The sequence below is a fragment of the Salmo salar genome, chromosome 10 (genome assembly GCF_965601325.2).
Source record: "Salmo salar chromosome 10, fSalSal1, whole genome shotgun sequence".
NCBI classification, from domain to species: domain Eukaryota; kingdom Metazoa; phylum Chordata; class Actinopteri; order Salmoniformes; family Salmonidae; genus Salmo; species Salmo salar.
In genome coordinates, this window is record NC_138300.1 from 114,545,791 (window position 1) to 114,567,574 (window position 21,784).

The window sequence follows — 21,784 nt, forward strand, 5'->3', positions numbered from 1 at the left end:
TCTCATAGGCTAAAGGAAAATGAAAGGGCACTGATTTGATGACAACAAAGAGTTCCGTATAGATGGAGCCTACCAACTGCTGTGTGTCTAAACTGCTGTGTGTCTAAACTGCTGTGTCTAAACTGTGTGTCTAAACTGCTGTGTGTCTAAACTGCTGTGTGTCTAAACTGCGTGTGTCTAAACTGCTGTGTGTCTAAACTGCTGTGTGTCTAAACTGCGTGTGTCTAAACTGCTGTGTCTAAACTGTGTGTCTAAACTGCTGTGTGTCTAAACTGCGTGTGTCTAAACTGCTGTGTGTCTAAACTGCTGTGTGTCTAAACTGCTGTGTGTGTAAGTGTGTTGGGGAAAAAACTATTTATTTTCAAACCAAATGGTTTACTCTATGATGTAGTAAGTAGTAGGCTAGTAGTCTTATTCGTTGTTCATGATCTTTCAGTTAGATTTTGATGATCTGACTGATAACAAGCAGTATCATGGTCCTCATTGAAAGCATACTATTATTTGGTCAGGATGGTTTTCAAAGGGAACACATGGCATGACGTCACTCACCAGATTTCTTCTAAAAGTCTACATTGGAACTGACCTCCATGCGCATTGTGATGTCAACACTCAACCTGACAGACAGCGCGGACAACAAGGCGTGGTTTGGTGACGCATTGCGGCTCGGTGGATCGGTGTGTCCCTCTCCCAACCAAAGAGCAAGGAGCGAAAGCGACTGGACCACGCAACAGCCTCGCCGCTCCAAACAGAATGTCGTCAAGGAATGTATTCTAGCTGGAAATGCAAAGGAGCACCGACCAGTCGCAGTATCTTATTTAAAATCTCTAGACCCATAATAATCTGAAATATGGCTGAAGTGAAGTCGAGGTGAGTTGCGCTCTTGCTCAGACAACTTGCTGTTGGGTGGTGCGCACTCTCCGCCTCTCGCCAGCCAGCCTCTCTCCAGCCAGCCTGTCGGATGAAAAGAAAACGGATAGAGCCCGTTCTTTTTGTTCTTCTATCAATCGATAGTCATTGGACTGTGGAATCATGTCGATGGGACAGGACGAAAACTCAGTCCGGGTGGCTTTGAGGTAAGTCTTCAAGCCGTACATTTAATTGCTTTACTTTGCATAACTGTCGGCACAATTACATATTTGGGAGGAAGCCTACCTGTCACCACCAGCCCAGCAGAATGCATGACCCCATAGAGGAGATGTAGGAGATTCATTTAGGCCTTGCATCATCTGTTGACACAGTTTCCACTCTAGGCGCTTTAGGATTTCATAGTAGGCTAACATCAAAAACTGGATCAGAAACTCTGTGGAAACCTTGGGATACATTTGTAGCCAACAGTTACATATTTTTCTGTAAAATGTGTTGCCGTATGATGGTCTTTGAGGACGCACAATATGAATTTAGGAATTTGCAGTTGATAGTTTACATAAACCACCATATAGGGCTAGGCTATTGTGTCGCTTGTCACAGAAGTGCTAAATAAATGTGTTAGCCTACATTGTCTCCATGCATGACGCAGCATTATCACACGCCCAAAGAAAAACACTGAAATGTGCACATATGGCAGGTGTCTTCGCATGCCATTTGTCTCTCCCACCGGCCTAGGAATGGAGGGTACAGTATCATGCTTGTTTTGTAACGATTGAACGGTTGGAAAGACAGATCTGGCCTTTATAGCTCCTTGGCGGTGTGCCGGAGTCTGGGGCATCCTTTCAAAGAAGTCAGTTGAGCCACAGTTGATCGATGAAAGGAGCGCTTTACTGACAGGCTTCAAGGAAGACAGCCAACCGTTTGATGCGCAAAAAGCACTAACCGTTTCTGGTTAATTGATTCTTTGTTTACAGTTAAGAATACATTTCAATGGCCTTCTTTAGCTCAGAAGCCTACAGAAGGAGTGAACAGTAGCCAAATAACACATTATTTTGTTCATACTTAAGGCTATAAAATGTGTTAATCATAGGACACTAAAATATTTAGTTAATTCCTTAGACAGGTTTATGTATTTTCCACATGAAGACAGTTGAATGAATGTCATCCACACTCTGTTATTTGCAGAATAAGGAACAGACATGCTGAGGTCAGGTGGCACACTGACAGATGTCTCTAATGGCACAATGGGACAGTTGGCAGTTGGCACACATGCAGCACTAGCCTGCCTTTCACTTTGTGTGTAGGTCTGTCTCTCTCTGTCTCCATCTCTCCCTCTCCGTCAGTCTCTCACACGCAGACACACAGACACCCAGTAGACCGTCTAACTAATTCAGTGTGAATATTGTGATGTTCTCTGTTAGATTAGTGTTGTATTATAATGTATTACACAAGCTGCTGCCTGGTTTTTCAGCTCTATGGTACTTCACGTCCACGGTCCCCATAGTAACAATCCTTCTGGAATAACTGAGACTCTTGACCCAGTCTCCAATCTCTGAGTTCTCATTGTATGCGTGCGTGCTTGTGAGAGAGAGAGTGACCATATTCCTGGCCCAGTCTCCTATTATTGTTTATATCTGTATTTTCAGATATTTTTTTTGATTGAACAGATAATGGAAGAGGGATTGAATGGAAAGATAGGAGGGAAGGTTGTCAAAGGGCAGAGGGACGGAGTTGGACCCATTCCAATACGGCCATGCAATGATGTGTGCTTCGGAGTGGTGGCACTAAACGCTAGGCCACGTAAGCCACATCAGTCTCCTATTTTGCAAGACTTTGCCCTCCCATGGTGCCGGCCAGAGGGTCCATAGCTAATACTGAAAAGTAGTCTTCTCATTAGCAAATGGCCCATACTGAGGGGGTCGTGTTGGCCTAAAAACATGTGCTCTCATTGTCTCCAGTCCAAACTAGTCTAACTTTCTAGTTGGCTTCCCCAAGGCTGCTGACATGCAGCTAACATACTCCCCTTGACCTGAGGTCAACACCTGTGTTCCCAATCCAGTGGCAAGCCTATACATTGTATAACCCAACCTTTACTTACTGTGTGTGTGTGTGTGTGCATAGAGGGGAGAGTGATACAGGACACATTTCTGACTGTATTCTCAGTGGTTTGTACAGTGAAGGCTGTATTAGTACAATACTGTACAGAACAGCACTCCCTGACAGGTATTAATGGTTGTGATGAGAGGAGGAGTTGAGGTAAAGAGATGCTTGTTGAACCAGCCAGATAAGGTTATTATTTCAATGCAAACTACTTAAACTACACATAATGGGAGAGGCCCTTCAGTCAAGTCAAGGTGGTAAGAGATGTTTGTCTACAGTACTGACTTTGTAGTGTGTGTGTGTGTGTGTGTGTGCGCGTGCGCTTGTTTCACTCACAGGGTTTGCTTGAGGTGCTTAAAGTACTTGAATTTGGCACTCTGAAATTGAAGTACTGGAGTACCTTGAAAATCAGACATTTTCTCAAGTTGGTACTTGAAAAGTACTTGAATTCAAATGAGAGGAGAACAGACAATTCTCAAATATGTTAATATGAAAAATATTAGGAAAATTTACTGTTCTTGCAAATTAATTTCCAGGCAGACTACCAAGTTGTATTTCTTCATGTGTTTGGCGCTGTGGTTGCCAGGCGAGCTCACTCATTCCACCCACACTGCCTCTGAGCCAGGCAGGTACAGAACTGACTGATTAGGCACCGCCAAACGTCACATTGATAGCTAAAATGCCGGGCAAATGTAGATACAATCCTGCCTGGCAGGATATTGATGTTTGTGAATGTGTTTTGCCAGACCCAAACAGGGATGTAGTGGAGGGTAAACGCTGTTTACGCACCTTTTTAATTTAGTTAATTATCATTTGCACACTTATTATTGCATTCCCAACGTTGATCAATGCTCAGAAGTCTTCTTGATCTGAGTTCTAATAGCGTCTACCTCTGCCAATGAGTGGAATCATGAATGATTCATGTATGCTCCTTATGTTCGCCTGCTCCCTCATATTTACCTTATTAGCAGCAATTTAATTCACCACCACGACATAGGCCGAGAGGTGAAACAAACGACCTCAGCCCAGACCTATAGTGGCAATGTCAGAGAGACTAAGGCTGACAGTGCAATTTTCTTATTTATTTTTTTTATCCCTCGACTCCTGCCATTTCAACAGACATCATCCAAACAAAAACCCCTGACTCTCGGAGAAGGAGTGTACAACTGGTAAATAGTTGCTGATATTTCAGTTAGATGTCTAGCTAGCTAGATAGGTAGCTCGAGCTCTGGCTGTTATCCAGGTAGCCAGCCATAACTAGCTAGCTGGCTAGAAGGAGGAAGTTAGAAGCTAATGTTGAACGGAGCCTGATCTCAGCAAGAGCAGTTGACTGAAATTAAGCTAGCTATAATCAAAAGACCATGGTGCTTGCCTACGGAGCTGTGAGGGGAACGGCACCCCCGTACCTTCAGGCTCTGATCAGGCCCTACACCCAAACATGGGCACTCCGTTCATCCACCTCTGGCCTGCTCGCCTCCCTACCTCTGAGGAAGCACAGTTCCCGCTCAGCCCAGTCAAAACTGTTCGCTGCTCTGGCACCCCAATGGTGGAACAAGCTCCCTCACGACGCCAGGACAGCGGAGTCAATCACCACCTTCCGGAGACACCTGAAACCCCACCTCTTCAAGGAATACCTGGGATAGGATAAAGTAATCCTTCTAACCCCCCCCCTTAAAAGATTTAGATGCACTTTTGTAAAGTGGTTGTTCCACTGGATATTATAAGGTGAATGCACCAATTTGTAAGTCGCTCTGGATAAGAGCGTCTGCTAAATGACTTAAATGTAAATGTAAATGTAAAAGATGGGCTACTAGAAGTTCTCATAACAAAATAGCTTTTCTTTACAGAGAATAGTGAGACCGACAGGCAGAGAGATTAGTAGGACAGTGGTTCCCAAACTTGGGCATGGGGACCCATATGGGGTCCCCTGCAATTTAAATGGGGTCCCTGTTACGAACCGGCTCTGAGTTCGCAACAAAAGGGAGACAACGTGGAGACAAGGAGTATCAAAATATATATTTATTAAATAAAGTAAACTAAGTAATTAACAATGGTGTGTGTAATCAGTAGTGTAAGTGAGTGTTTGCATGCATAAATGTAATAATGCAGAGTGTTGAAGGGTGCCAAAGCAAACAACCAAAATACCACAACCAAAAACAACAAGGTGTCTGCGTGGAGAGAGTCTCCCCAATGACTGTGGAAGAGGTGCCTTTATCCTGGGACACACCCGGGCCCAGGTGTTTCCCATGTAGCTGACGACCCTCCCAACTCCGCCCACCGGCATCCTAATAAGGAACAAGAGCAAAGAGAGAAAATACGGCAGACAGAGTGGGAGGGTCGTCACAGCTGACAACAAAATCACACACAAATAATCAATGGAAATCCAATTTATCAACCCATGGAGGTCTGGATTTGGAGTCACACTCAAAATTTAAAGTGGAAAACCACATTACAGGCTGATCCAACTTTGATGTAATGTCCTTAAAACAAGTCAAAATGAGGCTCAGTAGTGTGTGTGTGGCCTCCACGTGCCTGTATGACCTCCCTACAACGCCTGGGCATGCTCCTGATGAGGTGGCGGATGGTCTCCTGAGGGATCTCCTCCCAGACCTGGACTAAAGCATCCGCCAACTCCTGGACAGTCTGTGGTGCAACGTGGCGTTGCTGGATGGAGCGAGACATGATGTCCCAGATGTGCTCAATTGGATTCAGGTCTGGGGAACGGGCGGGCCAGTCCATAGCATCAATGCCTTCCTCTTGCAGGAACTGCTGACACACTCCAGCCACATGAGGTCTAGCATTGTCTTGCAGGAGGAACCCAGGGCCAACCGCACCAGCATATGGTCTCACAAGGGGTCTGAGGATCTCATCTCGGTACCTAATGGCAGTCAGGCTACCTCTAGCAAGCACATGGAGGGCTGTGCGGCCCCCCCAAAGAAATGCCACCCCACACCATGACTGACCCACCGCCAAACCGGTCATGCTGGAGGATGTTGCAGGCAGCAGAACGTTCTCCACGGCGTCTCCAGACTCTGTCACGTCCGTCACGTGCTCAGTGTGAACCTGCTTTCATCTGTGAAGAGCACAGGGCGCCAGTGGCAAATTTGCCAAACGTCCTGCACGGTGTTGGGCTGTAAGCACAACCCCCACCTGTGGACGTCGGGCCCTCATACCACCCTCATGGAGTCTGTTTCTGTCCGTTTGAGCAGACACATGCACATTTGTGGCCTGCTGGAGGTCATTTTGCAGGGCTCTGGCAGTGCTCCTCCTGCTCCTCCTTGCACAAAGGCAGTAGTAGCGGTCCTGCTGCTGGGTTGTTGCCCTCCTATGGCCTCCTCCACGTCTCCTGATGTACTGGCCTGTCTCCTGGTAGCGCCTCCATGCTCTGGACACTACGCTGACAGACACAGCAAACCTTCTTGCCACAGCTCGCATTGATGTGCCATCCTGGATGAGCTGCACTACCTGAGCCACTTGTGTGGGTTGTAGACTCCATCTCATGCTACCACTAGAGTGAAAGCACTGGCAGCATTCAAAAGTGACCAAAACATCAGCCAGGAAGCATAGGAACTGAGAAGTGGTCTGTGGTCCCCACCTGCAGAACCACTCCTTTATTGGGGGTGTCTTGCTAATTGCCTATAATTTCCACCTGTTGTCTATTCCATTTGCACAACAGCATGTGACATTTATTGTCAATCAGTGTTGCTTCCTAAGTGGACAGTTTGATTTCACAGAAGTGTGATTGACTTGGAGTTACATTGTGTTGTTTAAGTGTTCCCTTTATTTTTTTGAGCAGTGTATATACGCAACATGCAACAATTTCTAAGATCTTGTGGCGAAAAGGAGCTATTACAAATTGATGGTCCTTAAAAATGAGTTTTAGTGCTGGAAAAAGTACTTAAGTCCTTGAATTTGACTTGCCACTGTCTGTACGAACCCTGCACTCATCTGTAGGACTGGTTTTGACTACCAGAATAACTGGCTTTCTATTGTTAGTCCTTATAATCATGTAATTACAACTATAGGTGGAGGAACATGACTTGTGCTAATATCCACATCAAGACAGTAATGTTCTGTGAGATCTGGTACACAAACTCTCTTAAGGGACAATGTTTAGCCTTACCAAGACCAGCAGAACAGTAATATGTTACCATTTTGGCTATACAGGCCAGAAGGTAAGGACAACTCACTTCTCTCCAGCATGTGTATTTGCCCCGAGCAGGCCGTGGTGGGGGAAGAAGAGTAGGAGGAGAGATTGAGGAACATTCAGATCTGTGTTTGTCACCCATGGCAGCGTTGGCCAAACACAAAGGGCCCTAAGCCTCCCAGACTCTCTGCTTTGTCCTGGTCCACTGAGCCAAGCTACGGTGTCACACTCAGCCCGCCACTGGCCCGGCCCACAGACTGGCCGTGTGTGTGCATGCGTGTTAATATGTGAGGGGGTATATCATGAAACCCCCGCCTTTAAGAAAACCTCTAGGATGTATTCTGCTTCATTCCTCTGGTACTGAGACATCCTTGTGTTAGCAGCATGCAACATAGCAGTGTGCTTTGATTGTGGTGCCTATAATATTGGCTAGTTAAGTCCTGTCATTTCAATATGTAATGAATCCTAATTATAGTCCCCGCAGTAGTTCAAATTTCCTTTTCAAAGTGAATCTCTGTAAAGGCTTGCCTCTTTAGCATAGCCTATGTGGGTAACCTTCTTTCAGAACTGTAGGCGATTCCTTTCCGAGGCAGGCAGCACTAAGCATAGCCTACACTTAAACTGAACTTGCCCAGAAATAGACCACTGCATTGCTGGAAGACCTCGGTTATCTATAACATGACGTCTGAGGGGTCAGAGCATTCTGCCAGTCCCAGACACATTCACATAATGGGAAACCACTGCGACTGCTTTTTGGCACAGAATGGAGACCCCTCCAACTCTTGTTGATTTTTGCACTTAGAAAACAAGCAAAACAAATTTAAGGTAGTTATACAGTACATTGGTTGGCATGGGTACACCACACCCATGCAAATGTTGCTCACTTTCTCCCTATTTTTCCTTCATCTTTCTTTGTCTTTTTCACGTCCTCTCTCTTGTATCATGATCTTTTTCTCTCTCGTCCCTCACTCCCCTTTCAAGTAAAGTGACCATAAGTAGCTCCGCGTATGTAGCACAAATAATATATTACTCGCTATTAGCCTCTCTACTTGTAGCAAGGTAGCAACATATGTTGTCAGACTGGCAGCCTAACCGGTGATAAACATAAATAGGTTTCTGTCTGTAAATAGCGCTCTATGCTTGTTTTAGCAAGCTGTCTGTCACACTGTCACCTCTTTAGTTACAGTATGCATATCTCTTTTTCCTTAGTCATCAACAATAGCCTAGTTCAGGGATGAGCGACTTTGATGGGGATAAGGGCTACAAGAACTCAGAACTCATCATGAGGGGCCGCAGTGGCTACCTACACATGTAGTCCTAGCCAGTCCTACCCATATCCATACCCACACATGTTGTCATAGCCAGTCCTACCCATATCCATACCCACACATGTAGTCCTAGCCAGTCCTACCCATATCCATACCTACACATGTAGTCCTAGCCAGTCCTACCCATATCCATACCCACACATGTTGTCATAGCCAGTCCTACCCATATCCATACCCACACATGTAGTCCTAGCCAGTCCTACCCATATCCATACCTACACATGTAGTCCTAGCCAGTCCTACCCATATCCATACCCACACATGTTGTCATAGCCAGTCCTACCCATATCCATACCCACACATGTTGTCATAGCCAGTCCTACCCATATCCATACCCACACATGTAGTCCTAGCCAGTCCTACCCATATCCACACATGTTGTCCTAGCCAGTCCTACCCATATCCATACCCACACATGTAGTCCTAGCCAGTCCTACCCATATCCATACCCACACATGTAGTCCTAGCCAGTCCTACCCATATCCATACCCACACATGTAGTCCTAGCCAATCCTACCCATATCCATACCCACACATGTAGTCCTAGCCAGTCCTATCCATACCCACACATGTAGTCCTAGCCAGTCCTACCCATATCCATACCCACACATGTAGTCCTAGCCAGTCCTACCCATACATGTAGTCCTAGCCAGTCCTACCCATATCCATACCCACACATGTTGTCATAGCCAGTCCTACCCATATCCATACCCACACATGTTGTCCTAGCCAGTCCTACCCATATCCATACCCACACATGTAGTCCTAGCCAGTCCTATCCATACCCACACATGTAGTCCTAGCCAGTCCTACCCATATCCATACCCACACATGTAGTCATAGCCAGTCCTACCCATATCCATACCCACACATGTAGTCCTAGCCAGTCCTACCCATATCCATACCCACACATGTAGTCCTAGCCAGTCCTACCCATATCCATACCCACACATGTAGTCCTAGCCAGTCCTACCCATATCCATACCCACACATGTAGTCCTAGCCAGTCCTACCCATATCCATACCCACACATGTAGTCCTAGCCAGTCCTACCCATATCCATACCCACACATGTAGTCCTAGCCAGTCCTACCCATATCCATACCCACACATGTAGTCCTAGCCAGTCCTACCCATATCCATACCCACACATGTAGTCCTAGCCAGACCTACCCATATCCATACCCACACATGTAGTCCTAGCCAGTCCTACCCATATCCATACCCACACATGTAGTCCTAGCCAGTCCTACCCATATCCATACCCACACATGTAGTCCTAGCCAGTCCTACCCATATCCATACCCACACATGTAGTCCTAGCCAGTCCTACCCATATCCATACCCACACATGTAGTCCTAGCCAGTCCTACCCATATCCATACCCACACATGTAGTCCTAGCCAGTCCTACCCATATCCATACCCACACATGTAGTCCTAGCCAGTCCTACCCATATCCAACTTAAAGGTTTTAGAGTTCATTTCTAAACATTTTGCCATGGGCCGTAGAGAAAAAAAGAACAATTTTACAGCTTATGTCTTGCAACTCTACACATTTTGCCAAAGGGTGGAGAGAGATTTTGCTGCGTTTTGATGTCCTGGAGGGCCTTGGGGTAGAGGGAGGCAGGGGCGTTTTGATGTCCTGGAGGGCCTTGGGGTGGAGGGAGGCAGGGGCGTTTTGATGTCCTGGAGGGCCTTGGGGTGGAGGGAGGCAGGGGCGTTTTGATGTCCTGGAGGGCCTTGGGGTGGAGGGAGGCAGGGGCGTTTTGATGTCCTGGAGGGCCTTGGGGTGGAGGGAGGGAGGGAGGCAGGGGCGTTTTGATGTCCTGGAGGGCCTTGGGGTGGAGGGAGGGATGGAGGCAGGGGCGTTTTGATGTCCTGGAGGGCCTTGGGGTGGAGGGAGGGATGGAGGCAGGGGCGTTTTGATGTCCTGGAGGGCCTTGGGGTGGAGGGAGGGGCGTTTTGATGTCCTGGAGGGCCTTGGGGTGGAGGGAGGGGTGTTTTGATGTCCTGGAGGGCCTTGGGGTGGAGGGAGGGGCGTTTTGATGTCCTGGAGGGCCTTGGGGTGGAGGCAGGGGCGTTTTGATGTCCTGGAGGGCCTTGGGGTGGAGGGAGGGAGGGAGGCAGGGGCGTTTTGATGTCCTGGAGGGCCTTGGGGTGGAGGGAGGGGCGTTTTGATGTCCTGGAGGGCCTTGGGGTGGAGGGAGGGAGGCAGGGGCGTTTTTCGAAGGAAAAGCAGCGCTATTCCCTGAAAGCATTGGGCTTTGTTGTTCCTTCGTCTCGCCATGTAATGTTAATCATTGTGTGAGTTGCAGCTGATTGACATCCCTGAGTTTGTTTTCTATTATTAAACTGTTATTATGTTGTTGCACAATGTCTGTTTTTTTTATATCTTTGTTATTGATAATGACAACCTGGTGATCATGTCTTGTTGTCATGTCATGAGAAACTTTGCTTGTTGTTCCAGGATCCACCACTGTCATGTGCTGTAAGTTGCTTATGCTGCCATAACTCTGTGATTAGTTAAGGCTAGTGACAACTTCTGCAGGTTTTACCACCAGTGTTAGGGGGAGGGGGATCTTTCTCCCTCTGGTTTCCCCTCGTGTGTGTGTGTGTGTGTGTGTGTGTGTGTGTGTGTGTGTGTGTGTGTGTGTGTGTGTGTGTGTGTGTGTGTGTGTGTGTGTGTGTGTGTGTGTGTGTGTGTGTGTGTGTGTGTGTGTGTGTGTGTGTGTGTGTGTGTGTGTGTGTGTGTGTGGGCGCTTGTATTTTCCAGTTGTTGACAGCTAGAAAACAACTCCTCTACTGTGACTGCTCCCTCTCCAGCCAGAGTGCAGCACCAGGCCAGACAGGCATCTCTCTGAGGCACGCTGAACACTGCTTCCTGTAGGTCAGAGGTCACACAACAGTCCACCCTGGCCTGTGATTATTAGGGGTGTCCATCGGCGGGGAGGGTTAGGGGGAGTTAATCTCATCTGTTGTCAACAAGGGGAAAAGAGAGGGAGAAATACCGTTGAAGTTGTCCATAGTCACCAAGGATATCTTATCCTCCCTGAATCCTGATCTTTAAGTGAGAGCTCACTTGAAGCCACAATGCTGAGTTTGTTTTTCAGTCTAACTTTATTGTAACGTTGTAGTCCAGGACTCACACTGTCTGGTTCCGATGTGGCTTAATTGGTAGAGCAGGGCACTTGCAATGCCAGGGTTGTGGGTTCGATTTCCACTGGAGGACCAGTATGAACAAATATGAAAATGTATGCACTCACTACTGTAAGTCGCTCTAGATAAGAGCGTCTGCAAAATAACTCAAATGTAAAAATGTTGTAGTCCAGGACTCACACTGTCTGGAATTAATGGGGGGAGATGGTACCGTTTCATTTCATAACTTGGAGGGAAACCAGTTAACTGACCTGAGGTCATTATCCAACCCTGCCTTGCGTACTAATCCACAGACAGACTGGAAGTGCCCATCAGCGCTGGTCTGGGTTCAGTTAGTTTGCTCTGCTCTGTAATTAAGGGGTGAATCCTAACTTCCACTTAAGTCAAATTTTTGCTTTTTAAGTGGAAGTTAGGATTCACCCCTAAGCAAGCCTAAAGGGTGAGGATTGGCCATCTGATCCTGAACCTGTAGTTAAAGGGAGGTTCCATCTGGGATGCGTGCTTCACTGCACTAAAGCTCCATGCGTGGGTTCCGTATTTCCTTGGCAACCTTTTTTTCCATGGCAACAGGATAAACACCATCCTCTCAGGGAGCTCTGGAGTGATATTCTGGAGAAAGTTGTGGTTTGGAGACATTTTAATATCAGAGAACATATCTCTTGCCATTTCTGATAAATGTTCTTCACTGCTAGTGTAAATTGCAATGTCAGTTATTGTTTGTCTCTCTGATTTGACTAGTGGCACGTTCTGTATCGAAACAACAGGGAGCTTTCTGTCCTCCTCTCTGCGTTCTTCCTCTCCTTTCCTCTCCTTGTTATGTCATGGGGGGATACGGCCTATACGTTGTGTCATAGTGGGTAGAGGTCGACCGATTAATCGGAATGGCCGATTAATTAGGGCCGATTTCAAGTTTTCATAACAATCGGAAATCGGTATTTTTGGATGCCGAATTATTTATTTATTTTTTTTAAATTTTTTTTAACCTTTATTTAACTAGGAAAGTTAGTTAAGAACACATTCTTATTTTCAATGATGGCCTAGGAATGGTGGGTTAACTGCCTTGTTCAGGGGCAGAACGACAGATTTTTACCTTGTCAGCTCGGGGATTCAATCTTGCAACCTTACGGTTAACTAGTCCAACGCTCTAACCACCTGCTTTACATTGCACTCCACGAGGAGCCTGCCTGTTACGCGAATGCAGTAAGAAGCCAAGGTAAGTTGCTAGCTAGCATTAAACTTATCTTATAAAAAACAATCAATCATAATCACTAGTTAACTACACATGGTTGATGATATTACTAGTTTATCTAGCCTGTCCTGCATTGCATATAATCGCTTAGGTACACGTTGCTCCAACCATAAACATCAATGCCTTTCTTAAAATCAATACACAAGTATATATTTTTAAACCTGCATATTTAGTTAATATTGCCTGCTAACATGAATTTCTTTTAACTAGGGGAAATGTGTCACCTCTTGCAACATTCAGGGTATATGCAGCAGTTTGGGCCGCCTGGCTCGTTGCGAACTGTGTGAATACTATTTCTTCCTAACAAAGACAGCCAACTTCACCAAACGGGGTGTGATTTAACAAAAGCGCATTTGCGAAAAAATCACAATCGTTGCACGACTGTACCTAACCATAAACATCAATGCCTTTCTTAAAATCAATACACAGAAGTATATATTTTTAAACCTGCATATTTAGCTAAAAGAAATCCAGGTTAGCAGGCAATATTAACCAGGTGAAATTGTGTCACTTCTCTTCCGTTCATTGCACGCAGAGTCAGGCTATATGCAACAGTTTGGGCCGCTTGGCTCGTTGCGAACTAATTTGCCAGAATTGTATGTAATTATGACATAACATTGAAGGTTGTGCAATGTAACAGGAATATTTAGACTTAGGGATGCCACCCGTTAGATAAAATACGGAACAGTTCCGTATTTCACTGAAAAAATAAACATTTTGTTTTCGAGATGATAGTTTCCAGATTCGACCATATTAATGACCTAAGGCTCGTATTTCTGTGTGTTAATATTATAATTAAGTCTATGATTTGATAGAGCAGTCTGACTGAGCGGTGGTAGGCAGCAGCAGGCTCGTAAGCGTTAATTCAAACAGCACTTTTGTGCGTTTGCCAGCAGCCCTTCGCAATGCATTGCGCTGTTTATGACTTCAAGCCTATCAACTCCCAGGATTAGGCTGGTGTAACCGATGTGAAATGGCTAGCTAGTTAGCCGGGTGCGCGCTAATAGCGTTTGAAACGTCACTCGTTTGAGACTTGGAGTAGTTTTCCCCCTTGCTCTACATGGGTAACGCTGCTTCGAGGGTGGCTGTTGTCGATGTGTTCCTGGTTTTAGCCCAGGTAGGAGCGAGGAGAGGGACGGAACCTTTACTGTTACACTGGCAATACTAAAGTGCCTATAAGAACATCCAATAGTCAAAGGTATATGAAATACAAATCGTATAGAGAGAAATGGTCCTATAATTCCTATAATAACTACAACCTAAAACTTTTTACCTGGGAATATTGAAGACTCATGTTAAAAGGAACCACCAGCTTTCATTTGTTCTCATGTTCTGAGCAAGGAACTTAAACCTTAGCTTTCTTACATGGCACATATTGCACTTTTACTTTCTTCTCAAACACTTTGTTTTTGCATTATTTAAACCTAATTGAACGTTTCATTATTTATTTGAGGCTAAATAGATTTTATTGATGTATTATATTAAGTTAAAATAAGTGTTCATTAAGTATTGTTGTAATTGTCATTATTACAAATAAATAAATAAATAAATCGGCCGATTAATCGGTATCGGCTTTTTTTTGGTCCTCCAATAATCCGTATCGGCGTTGAAAAATCATAATCGGTCGACCTCTAATAGGGGGGATACGGCCTATACATTGTTGGTACGTCATCGGGGGGCTACGGCCTGTACGTTGTTGTGTCATAGCGGGGATAAGGCCTGTGGGTTGTTGTGTCATAGGGGCGATACGGCTTGTACATTGTTGTTGTGTCATAGCGGGGATAAGGCCTGTGGGTTGTTCTGTCATAGCGGGGATAAGGCCTGTGGGTTGTTGTGTCATAGGGGGGATACGGCCTGTACGTTGTTGTTATGCCATAGCGGGGATAAGGCCTGTGGGTTGTTGTTATGTCATAGCGGGGATAAGGCCTGTAGGTTGTTGTTATGTCATAGCGGGGATAAGGCCTGTGGGTTGTTGTTATGTCATAGCGGGGATAAGGCCTGTGGGTTGTTGTGTCATAGGGGGGATACGGCCTGTGGGTTGTTGTGTCATAGGGGGGATAAGGCCTGTACGTTGTTGTCATAGCGGGGATAAGGCCTGTGGGTTGTTGTCATAGCGGGGATAAGGCCTGTGGGTTGTTGTGTCATAGCGGGGATAAGGCCTGTACGTTGTTGTTGTGTCATAGGGGGGATAAGGCCTGTGGGTTGTTGTGTCATAGGGGGGATAAGGCCTGTGGGTTGTTGTGTCATAGGGGGGATAAGGCCTGTGGGTTGTTGTGTCATAGCGGGGATAAGGCCTGTGGGTTGTTGTGTTATAGGGGGGGATACGGCCTGTGGGGGGTTGTTGTGTCATAGGGGGGATACGGCCTACACATTGTTGTTATGTCATAGGGGGGGATAAGGCCTGTGGGTTGTTGTGTCATAGGGGGGATATGGCCTGTGGGTTATTGTTATGCCATAGCGGGGATAAGGCCTGTGGGTTGTTGTGTCATAGGGGGGATATGGCCTGTGGGTTATTGTTATGCCATAGCGGGGATAAGGCCTGTGGGTTGTTGTGTCATAGCGGGGATAAGGCCTGTGGGTTGTTGTGTCATAGCGGGGATAAGGCCTGTGGGTTGTTGTGTTGCCATAGGGGGGATACGGCCTGTGGGTTGTTGTTATGTCTTAGGGGGGATAAGGCCTGTGGGTGGTTGTTATGTCATAGCGGGGATAAGGCCTGTGGGTGGTTGTTATGTTATAGCGGGGATAAGGCCTGTGGGTTGTTGTGTCATAGGGGGATACGGCCTGTGGGTTATTGTTATGTCATAGCGGGGATAAGGCCTGTGGGTTATTGTTATGTCATAGCGGGGATAAGGCCTGTGGGTTGTTGTGTCGTAGCGGGGATAAGGCCTGTGGGTTGTTGTTGTGTCGTAGCGGGGATAAGGCCTGTGGGTTGTTGTTGTGTCGTAGCGGGGATAAGGCCTGTGGGTTGTTGTTGTGTCGTAGCGGGGATAAGGCCTGTGGGTTGTTGTTGTGTCGTAGCGGGGATAAGGCCTGTGGGTTGTTGTTGTGTCGTAGCGGGGATAAGGCCTGTGGGTTGTTGTGTCATAGCGGGGATAAGGCCTGTGGGTTGTTGTGTCATAGGGGGGATAAGGCCTGTGGGTTGTTGTGTCATAGCGGGGATAAGGCCTGTGGGTTGTTGTTATGACATAGCGGGGATAGGGCCTGTGGGTTATTGTTATGTCATAGCGGGGATAAGGCCTGTACGTTGTTGTGTCATAGCGGGGATAAGGCCTGTGGGTTGTTGTTGTGTCATAGCGGGGATAAGGCCTGTGGGTTGTTGTTGTGCCATAGCGGGGATAAGGCCTGTACGTTGTTATGTCATAGCGGGGATAAGGCCTGTGGGTTGTTGTGTCATAGGGGGATAAGGCCTGTGGGTTGTTGTGTCATAGGGGGGATAAGGCCTGTGGGTTGTTGTGTCATAGGGGGGATAAGGCCTGTGGGTTGTTGTTATGTCATAGCGGGGATAAGGCCTGTGGGTTGTTGTGTCATAGGGGGGATAAGGCCTGTGGGTTGTTGTGTCATAGCGGGGATAAGGCCTGTGGGTTGTTGTTATGTCATAGCGGGGATAAGGCCTGTGGGTTATTGTTATGTCATAGCGGGGATAAGGCCTGTGGGTTGTTGTGTCATAGGGGGATAAGGCCTGTGGGTTGTTGTGTCATAGCGGGGATAAGGCCTGTGGGTTGTTGTGTCATAGCGGGGATAAGGCCTGTGGGTTGTTGTGTCATAGCGGGGATAAGGCCTGTGGGTTGTTGTGACAGGGGGATATGGTCTATATTATAATTCTTCCCTTTTGTATGTATATCATAGGCAGGCCATTAGGACCTTTCACAACTGAAATCTACCACAAACAAAGCAAACAGACAGACTTGGATCTGCACCACTATTTTGTCCCCTTGTTGTTGTTTCCAGATTTTCCTCATCAAGACATACTAACTCAAGTATACTCATAATAAAGTAGATTAGAGACATGCTAAAGATGCCTCTAAAGGCTAAGTGACGCCAAACAATGGACCTTCGTCAATGTAGTGCACTATATAGGGAATAGGGTGTCATTTGAGTCCCGTCACTTAGACTGGTTTAGTGGCATCATGATATCCTGCTGGGATGGGATTATTCTATTAATGTCCACTCCCATTACCAGTCACCATGGCAACCACTTCCCTTCTTTGAAGTCGCCCACCGCAACACAAAGAACAGTACAGTAGGCCTACACTGCAGACTGTGAGACAGCAGACACTGTCCTTCACAAACACAAATGAAGTATGTGTGGTGGTGGTGGGAGGGGGGGGGGGGGGGGGGGGTGGGGGGGGGGTGGTGGGAGGGGTGGTGGTGGTGGTAGTGCTGGGAGGGGTGGTGGTGGGGGGGCAGACAGCAGGTTGGGGCGTGTTCAGTACTTCAACCAGACTTGTAAACGTTTTGGGTTGAGAAAATGACCTCACATTGGCTGCAAAGCTAAATGTTAAATAGCTGGTTTCTGAGCAGGTTTAAATAGCTGATGAGCTTAATCGCTCTGATTTTAAAAAAACACTTGCCTTGAGGGGGTCCGGGGAGAATTTCCCCACTGTTTTTTAAAGAAAGAATGTAACTAAAAAGCTATCGTGAATATAATCTCTCACTGAGGGGTAGTGATGGGGAGGAAAAAAACTAATTACTAATCGCAATATTATTTTGGACGATATTTTATATATACTTTGACTCCAGGTATTTTTGCTAGGTACCGTTAGCTGACCATAGTCGGCTGTACCTCCGCCAATACTCAGGTATTTTTCATCCTATAGCTTTGTTCTCATCTTCTTTTTAAATAGTGAGCCAACATGTTTTCAGCACTTATTTCCATGACTGATCAAACTCATTTTATAATGCTCTCTCTCATGTATCTGCAGCAGACATATAGTGAGCAATATGTTTGGAACATCAAATCGCAAAGGAATTGCAATACACAGAATTTTGAGAATCACAATACATATTGTGATACAATTTTCTGGACCCGTTTTGGCTCGTTAGCGTTACTTTCGAAACTACTGGCTGAAATTAGACAAAACCTTTTAATAGAGGCTCAATCACTTTAATTCACTGGTTTTAAAATACAATTTTTATGCCTTTTTTTAATAAATGTTTTATTTTATTTGACTAGGCACGTCAGTTAAGAACAAATTCTTATTTAAAATAAAGGCCCAAACCCGGACGACACTGGGGCAATTGTGCACCGCCCTATGGGACTCCCAATCACGGCCGGATGTGATATAGCCTGGACTTGAACCAGGGACTGTAGTGATGCCTCTTGTGCTGAGAAGCAGTGCATTATACCGCTGCGCCACTCGGGAGCATGTACAGTATTAAAGTATATCCATTTTTAATTCTGTGTTAAAACCTTGAAGAATTCATAAAAAATACGAAAAGACATTGGCATAGGTGTTCAAAAATCTACTTTTCTCTATCTTGCCCCCCAACCCAAACTGAGAAGGCTCACTATACATGGGAGGGGATAGGGGGATCACTACATATTTGGGAGAGACCATGTGCCCTGGGGAGAGAGGGGTGGAGAACAAAGTTTTGAAACAGTACGATTACATAGCAAATTAGTATGTTACACTGCCTGAAACAAAGACATCCCTTGTGGTAATGGAATAGGATTAGCTCTCTAGAATGTGCAGGAAATCTTCAATTGGTAGAAAGGGGTTGTCTGAGACTGGCATGTCAGCAAATGGATTTCATTCTGGGCTTGACACCTGTGTGCTTAATACATTATGACAGCCTTAAATGACAAGGGAACGAATTTGAAGATAGAAAGTTTGATAACGTGTTGGCTGCTTTTTCTCTCTTCTACAACCAAAACAAAAGAGGATTAAACCTAAAAGCTTCTTATTTTAAATTGTTTCAATTTGTGTATTTGTGTATTACATCATGTCACGCAAACAGATTTTGAGTGAATTTAAAGCCAGGCCTATGTGACGCTTGGTATTGTTTTATACAGTTACACTATCATAATATTATTTTTGAACGATATATAGATATTTGTCTCCAAGAATCGATTTGTAAATAAAATAAGTATTTTCTACTGTTGGTAGCGTTAGCTAGCTCTAGTCGGCTGTACTGTACCTGTGCTAAAACTCCAGTATTGTTTCATCTAATAGCTTGTTCTTCATCATTTTAAAGTGAGCCAACATGTTTTCAGCACTTTTATTTCCATGACTGATCAGAACTCGTGCGCTCTCGTCTCTCTGCAGCAGACATACACTGAGTGTACAAAACATTAAGAACACCTGCTCTTTCCATGACAGACTGACCAGGTGAATCCAGGTGAAAACTATGATCCCTTATTGATGTCACTTGATAAATCCACTTCAATCAGTGTAGATGAAGGGGAGAAGACAGGTTAAAGAAGGAGTTTTAAGCCTTGAGACAACTGAGACATGGATTATGTATGTGTGCCATTCAGAGGGTGAATGGATAAGACAAAAGATTGAAGTGCCTTAGAACGGGGCATGGGCAGTAGATGCTAGGCACACCGGTTTGTGTCAAGCTGCTGGGTTTTTCACGGTCAACAGTTTCCCGTGTGTGTCAAGAATGGTGGTGGGGGGCACATAAGTATTGTGATATCTTATTGTGAGGACCCTGAGAATTCTCAGCCCTAACTGTTGCCCCGCTCACTGTCTTCTCTGCCATGTTGTCAAATATGGATGATTCTACAGAATGCTAATACTTCTTTAAAATAGAGCTTGCTCTCTTCATGTTTTATTTCACAGTAGAACCAGCTCCTAGAATCATAACCATTTCATTTATCTGGCCTACTGGTTGATGTTCTGCTGACCTTGTTTACCCCACAGTCTATTTCATACAGGCTTATAAAACAGGAGTGTTTGGCATTGGTCTCCCACCCCTGCCTTGTACCATGTCATAACCCTGTGGTACTGTTATCTAGCGGACATCCCATGACCTTCAGGCAGGGCTTATCTCTTCTCCCATCCCTACGTCTCTCCATCCCTCCCTCTGTCCAGCAGGCTGTGTAATCCTGTAGCAGGTTTGGTCGTTGGTGGTAATGGTGGGATCCAGTGTCACACAGACACAGTGAGTGCACTGTGCACCGACCACAACATTGTTCTCTGTGCCCGCAAGGGACAATACAGTCCTTATATTCACGCAGGAAGGCAGGCCCACTGCCAGGTGCCTTTCTTAGCCGTTAGTTTGACCGTAACAGTGGAGTCCTTTTACCAGAGGAGTTGTGTACACTAAGAATACACGTCTCCCATTTGTGTAAAATGGATGGCAGAAGATACAATATATTGTAAACACTGTTTTAGACCTGGTTGGGAATGCAGTGGTATAGTACAGGCAGCACCTGTAAACACAGAGCTGTATGTATTTACCTTCTATATCGTTAGCTCTCTTTTTCTGCCAATCAGCACAGTCTGTCTTTTTCTCTGGATTCCACATCAGGTTTAATAATCCTGGGCCAGTTGGCCAGCTATCAGGAGGGCATTATAGGCATTCAGCATTGGGGCTTAGTGCATCTCTAGCTCACACTCACACACACTCAGTCTCACACACGGACATACACACACACAAATGCATACAGTGCCATCAGTAAGTATTCATACATATTTGACTTATTCCACATTTTGTTGTTACAGCCTGAATTCAAAATTGATAAAATTGATTTACACAAAATACCTCATAATGACTAAGTGAAAACATGTTTTTAGACATTTTTGCCAATGTATTGAAAAGCATCTAATTTACATAAGTATTCACACCCCTTTGCTATGTCACTCCAAATTAAGCTCCGGAGCATCCAATTCCCCTAATCATCCTTGAGATGTCACTACAACTTGATTGGAGTCCACCTGTGGCAAAGTTGATTGTTTGAACATGATTTAGAAAGAAACACACCTGCCTAAATAAGGTCCATTTGTTGACAGTGCATGTCAGAGCAGAAACTATACCATGAAGTCCAAGGAACTGTCCTTAGATCTCAGAGATATAATTGTGATGAGGCATATATCTGGGGAAGGGTATAAAACCATTTCTAGGGTGTTGAAAGTTTCCAAGAGCACATTGGGAAATTGAAAAAATATGGAACTACCCGTGCCGTCCGACCAAACTGAGCAACCGGGCAAGAAGGACCTTTGGTCAGGGGAGGTGACCAATGATCACTTTGACAGAACTACAGAGTTCCTTGGCTGAGATGGGAGAACCTACCAGAAGGACACCAGTCTCTACAGCACTTCACCAATCTGAGCTGTATGGGAGAGTGCCCAGATGGAAGCCACGCCTGAGAAAAAGGCACATGACAGCAAGACTGGAGTTTGCAAAAAGGCACGCGAAAGACTGAGAGCATAAGGCAAACGATTCTGTTGTCAGATGAGGCAAAAATGTTACTCTTTGGCCTGAATGCAAAGCGCTATGTCTGGAGAAAACGAGGCACAGCTCATCACCTGTTTAACACGGGGCGGCAGGTAGCCTAGTGGTTAGAGCATTGGACTAGTAACCGAAAGGTTGCAGGATTGAATCCCCGAGCTGACAAGGTAAGTCTGTCATTCTGCCCCTGAACAAGGCAGTTAACCCACTGTTTCTAGGCTGTCATTGAAAATAAGAATTGGTTCTTCACTGACTTACCTGGTTAAACAAAGATTAAAAAAACACCATCCCTACTGTGAAGCATGGTGGTGGCAGCATCATGCTATGGGGGATGTTTTTCAGCAGCAGAGACTGGTAAGGATAGAGGAAACAATGAATGGAGCCAAATAAAGGCACATTTTTGATGAGAACCTGCTTCAGAGTGCAAACGACCTTAGACTGGGGCAAAGATTTACGTTCCAGCAGGACAAGGACCCCAAGCATACAGCCAAAGCAACATTGAAATGGCTTCAGAACAAGAATGTGAATGTCCTTGAGT

The 21,784-nt window shown here is 45.6% G+C and overlaps 1 protein-coding gene across 7 annotated transcripts in view; it reads left to right on the plus strand.

Annotated features, from left to right (window-relative positions):
• Positions 1-592: 592 nt before the first annotated feature.
• Positions 593-21,784, plus strand: part of kif21a (kinesin family member 21A) — a 75,484-nt gene continuing 54,292 nt past the window's right edge. For all 7 annotated transcript variants that reach the window (XM_014125705.3, XM_014125708.3, XM_082957401.1 and 4 more), the window contains exon 1: positions 593-1,073. In XM_014125705.3, the coding sequence (XP_013981180.3) occupies positions 1,030-1,073 (44 nt within the window). In that variant the 5' untranslated portion in view covers positions 593-1,029. The remainder of the gene's footprint in view (positions 1,074-21,784) is intronic.